The sequence below is a fragment of the Humulus lupulus genome, chromosome 1, assembly GCF_963169125.1.
Source record: "Humulus lupulus chromosome 1, drHumLupu1.1, whole genome shotgun sequence".
NCBI classification, from domain to species: domain Eukaryota; kingdom Viridiplantae; phylum Streptophyta; class Magnoliopsida; order Rosales; family Cannabaceae; genus Humulus; species Humulus lupulus.
This window is the reverse complement of record NC_084793.1, coordinates 67,526,001-67,531,019: the sequence shown is the minus strand read 5'-3', so window position 1 is coordinate 67,531,019 and position 5,019 is coordinate 67,526,001. Positions and strand designations below refer to the sequence as shown.

Genomic DNA, 5,019 nt, shown 5'->3' with positions numbered 1-5,019 from the left:
TTTATAATTTTGAACAGTGATATCTAATTTTTTATAATATAATAATTATTTAAATTTAAATTCAATTAAAACTTATTTGAATTCAAGTAACATTAAGTAAAATAAATCATAAATACATTTTTTAAAATTATTATAAATATATAGATTTTTAAATGAAGAATAAAAAATGTGAAAAAAATGAGAAAATAAAGAGTAATTTGGAAAAAATTTAAAGTGCCACATCATATTGGGATTTTCTTTTATATAAATATATGGATTATTTAAATTTAAGTTACATTAAATAAAATAATATATAAAATATTTTAATCATTGTTAATAATGATATTCAATTTGTAACAATATAATAATATTTAAATTTAAAATTAATTAAAAAATTATTTGAATTTAAGTTACATTATATAAAATAATATATAGAACATTTTTATAATTTTGAGCAGTGATATCTAATTTTTTATAATATAAAAATTATTTAAATAAAACTTATTTGAATTTAAGTAACATAAAATAAAATAAATCATAAATACATTTTAAAAAAAATTATATAAATATATAGATTTTTAAAAGAAGAATAAAAAAAATATGAATAATATGAGAAAATAAAATAAGTGATTTGGAAAAATGTTAGAGTGTCATATAATTTCTCCTTTATATAAATATATAGATAGATTTATATCTTATAGTAGAATACAAAAAGAATAGTAGAATACAAAAAGAGAAAAAATAATAAAATATGTTTACATCAATGAATAGCATAGTTACTGTAGCTATGTAAAATAAGTTTGTAAAATAAAGCAGCTGCTGTAGTGCCTTTTTTTAAGATTATTGTGTATTTATTTTTCATAAAGGCTATTTTACCACCTCTAATTGTATGTCTTTTGGTTTGGCGTTTGTATTTCTTATATTCATTTTTTTTAATGGTTATTGGTTATACTATACATTGTTGACATTTGAGATATGTTATTATGAGATTAGAGTGGAGGGCCACGTTGAATTTCAATGATATGATTCATAACAACCACATTCTTTTTAACACAAGGTAAATACACAAGGCACCACACACTAATATGGTATTCCAATCTGAATTACGTCAAAGGCTAGAAAAATCCTTCCTATTTAGAACACACATCATGAACCTTAAGGTAAGGTAAGGTACGGGTTCAGCCCAAAGCTGAACCCTTTTCAACTTCTGATGAGTCACAAACCAATCACAAGCCTAATGTAACTACATGTTTAGTTCAGTCAAGCCTCCTTGCTGAACAACACACATTTCCTAATTTACAGAAACAAACAAAAAATATAGAGCTAAGAAAAGTAATTCTTCTACCACTCTTGAGACGATAACAGCATTGAGTCAGATCATGGATTCACTGCAAAACTACGGTCGAATGTCATTCTCTCCTACCAGTCTCTCCATTTTAATGTTGTTCATGTTTGAAAAAACTATTGGTGATCCCTCCTCTTTATCATTAATCCTCTTTTCTAAACATACCAAGCTTTTGCCAGAGTCTTCTACATCTTCTCCCTCACTTGTAGTCAACCCTGAATTTTCTTCTTTGCTATCTGTAAACGACGTGCAGGATTCCCCCATTTTGCTCCAGGGAGAACAAGACTTAGCATGATTGGCATAGTTTTGTTGCAAATCAGCGGAGCTGGTTAAGGTGACAGCTTTGTTGTCGTCCAACTGCCTCAAGAAGCATTCTTCTATCTCACCGAGTGAATTAACTCGGTCGTCGTCGTCATCATCATCTTCATCACTGCCATGGCTGTAATCAGCATTTACATCATAATCTGATGCATGCCCTCTAGTTTCACTGCTAGTGTCCATCTCTGGCTGACTATATAAATCTTCATCGCTATGATGATCAGATGAACAAGATGACATGGGCGAATATCCTCCGGAAGTTGCAGTCTCTTCACGCTCTCTTAGTGTTTTTGTGATGAGAGTCTTGAGCAAGTTCATTACTTGAACCGCATGCATCAGAGCCGTCAATGGATCAGACATCTGGTGATCAAGAAAATAGTTAATCAGCCGGTCAATCTGAGGTTCATTAATAATACTAATAGAAAAACAAGTAATATAATTTGGGCTGTTTTTATCATACTTGAGTCATGTTTGGAGAAAAAACCATAGCAATATTTCTGGCGTTCATTTTGTTGTACTCCTCTTCCTCAACAACATCAGCCATGAGATCAACTGCCCAGTTGAGCAATGCTGTCTCTGTGGGCTTTAGTTGCTTTACAAGTTCGACGCATTCTTCCTCGCTGTTGCACTGGAGAACTTGTTCAGGTGAAAGTCCATCTAGTACTCCTGAAGGAAGCTCTCTAAACCAAGCTTTGATTAAGCCTGCCAAACAATGTACATCAATGTCATCTGGCACAATGCCCCTATTCAGTTGATCCCTCACATGTTCCTCTTTACTATTTTCCGGGTTAATTCTAAATATTCCTTCTGCCTGCAAAGAAATCATTCAATTACCAATATGAACCTTTTTAATAAATATATGGATTTATGGGTAGCCTGAGTGAACTCGTGACACATGAAAATCAGGACATATGATGAAATTTATTACCTTTAAACCTCCTTGCGAGTAAAGGCGCTCCTGCATTAGTAAGAGAATAGTAGGTACACTGTTCCCTTTTGAATCATAACAACACTGCATTGATTCGGCCGAGACCCCAAAGACGCTTGCACTGCATAGTAGAAGATTCAAAAGATAAGATTCGTGCAAAGTCTGAGCTTTAATGAAAAACTACTAATCTAGAGTAAGGTGGTTAATCATCTTCGACGAATCATCTAATTTATAAATTAGACCAGTATTACTTAATTAAAGCAGATATATTAGTGATACTTTCAATTTGATAGAATCGTAGAAATGTTCATAAACTGTATGATATACTCTTTATTCATAATATTAAGCGCTTCATAAGAAATTTGTGAGCATATAAATCTCTAACAATAGTAACTGTAGAGCATGTATGAACAGAACCTTTTGCTGAGTTCAGTTTATGGTCTCTCCTATATCTGCTAATCTTTCTCAGCAGCCAAATTAATGGTTAAAAGCGAAATCTCACGTCCCTTCAAACCCCAAACCAACCAATAGATCTATACTTAAGCTCCAAACCAAAAGAAGTTTCAACTTTCTAGAGCCACAACTGCTAAATTTCAGCTCAAAAATCTAATCTACCTCAGCCCAACTAGTACTATACTTCTAAAAAAAACAGTGCTTATTCGGCAATTTAAAAGCAAACCCTTTTTAAAATTGACAAATCTGAGAGTAACGCAGAAAGCGAAAGAGTTTTTTTTTTTCTTTTTCTTTTCTACTTACCTAGCGCTGGGAACTCGACCAGGGATCTCAACCTCGAACTCAACAGGAAGACCCAGAAAGCCATTGAAACGATCAAAGGTGACATGGGTTATGTGACGGACATTCGTGGGCCATCCAATCTCCATCTGATTAACGGTAGAGATGACATCTTCACCTCTCTCGACACGGCAAGCCACCATGGATTTCTTCAGAGCCGCCAAGAGAAACGTCATCAATGAGAGCTGGTTTTGGTCTTCCTCCGAGCTTTTCATCGCTCCCTTTACACCTCCATTATTACCGCCGCTACCTCCACCGCATCCACCTCCCCTGGTCACCATAACAAGCCCCGTCATATCTCTATATCTGTAAACTATAGGAGAGTTTCTCTCTCTAGGAAGTGGTTGAAGAGAGTGTGGGAAGTGAAGGAAAAAAAAAGGTGAGTGGTTGAAGTTGAGCTTTGGTTTTATTAATGGTTCTTTCTTTCACTTCTTTAATTGCATTTGAAAAAAATGTATAATAATTCTCTCACTTTTTGGTTTTTGAACTTCCAACGGCCACTCGTTTGAAATTCCTCTATGGAATTGGAAGGACTTAATTCTATCAGTTTTGTTTTAATTTCGACCTCCGAAGTTTATATAATTACGATAATGCCACTACGCATATCAGTTTTGTTTTTATTTCGACCTCCGACTTCCAGTGGCGGCTTTGTAATACATCTTCATTCAACAAGGAATAATCAATAACTCAATGCACACTTCAAAGTCAGTGATTTAAACAAACTGCTGAAAACGAAAACATTGTAACCAAATTAAACATATCACTCTCACAAGAATTAATAGAGAATAAAAAGCTTAATAGTTTCCAGCCTAATTGGTACTATACATACAGCTTGATTAAGATTTGATTTAAGAAAATAATATATATTATATTTATATAATTATTCTGATTGGACCCTCCAACTTCGGACAAACTTTGATACGTATTTCCAATATTTAAAGCCCTTGTCCGCGTGATTAAAGGCGAATTTATATAATATAAATACTGTTATCGAGATTATATATAATTTATATGTGTATATTTTTACTTTTTGTTACCTTTCAATTTCCAAATTATTTGTCACTTTGCATATAACATTGGGACCCTTTGGCATGTTGGTTCTTTTTCCATAAATTAGAAGCACCAAATTAATTGAATTGAAAGTTTGGAATTTGCGTGTTATCAAACAAAAAATGTTTGGAATTTTGTTCCTTGCTACGGACAATATGTAATGCATGGAGTTTTGTCAACTCTTGTTATTTACTTTTTATGCAATTTCTTTTTTTTTTTTCTCTTGTTTGCTGTTGTTGTTATTATTATTTATTTATTTTTACCTAGTTAATTTGCAAGTCCCATCCAAATGATTCAAAGATAGATGTGAAAAAAGAAATTATATCCACCAGATTTGAATGTGAAATCTTTTGTTCATCTACGAATAGAACACAATAAGAATAAATTTATACAGGACATAAGTGTTTGATTTTTAAAATTGAAAATAATATTTCATACATTTAGTTACCGATTGGGAATAGATACATACAATATATTAAGAGAACTTAAGATTCAGATACTCTAATATGCTATAACATTGTTGAGTGTGGGAAAGACAAAATTAAAGGATAGAAGTGACACGTGGAAGAAGAAAGCACATGGAGAGGATTAGCCTCCATTTTAAATT

At 32.4% G+C, this 5,019-nt stretch overlaps 1 protein-coding gene across 1 annotated transcript; it reads right to left on the bottom strand.

Moving 5' to 3' along the window:
* Positions 1-986: 986 nt before the first annotated feature.
* Positions 987-3,842, bottom strand: LOC133793878 (rho GTPase-activating protein 2-like). The gene is made up of 4 exons (XM_062231127.1): positions 3,327-3,842; positions 2,571-2,691; positions 2,103-2,453; positions 987-2,002 (listed from the first exon to the last, which is right to left on the bottom strand). Exons 1-4 carry the CDS (start codon positions 3,656-3,658, stop codon positions 1,376-1,378), a joined length of 1,431 nt encoding a protein of 476 aa, XP_062087111.1. The 5' UTR covers positions 3,659-3,842; the 3' UTR covers positions 987-1,375.
* Positions 3,843-5,019: the final 1,177 nt, after the last annotated feature.

What these genes read in the sequence shown, in the direction of transcription:
- LOC133793878 (XM_062231127.1), bottom strand. Translation starts at nt 3,658, where the DNA reads ATGACGGGGCTTGTTATGGTGACCAGGGGAGGTGGATGCGGTGGAGGT. An exon ending in GGTCGAGTTCCCAGCGCTAG is followed by an intron (nt 2,692 to 3,326) that starts GTAAGTAGAAAA and finishes TCTACTATGCAG; the next exon opens with TGCAAGCGTCTTTGGGGTCT. An exon ending in ACTCGCAAGGAGGTTTAAAG is followed by an intron (nt 2,454 to 2,570) that starts GTAATAAATTTC and finishes ATTTCTTTGCAG; the next exon opens with GCAGAAGGAATATTTAGAAT.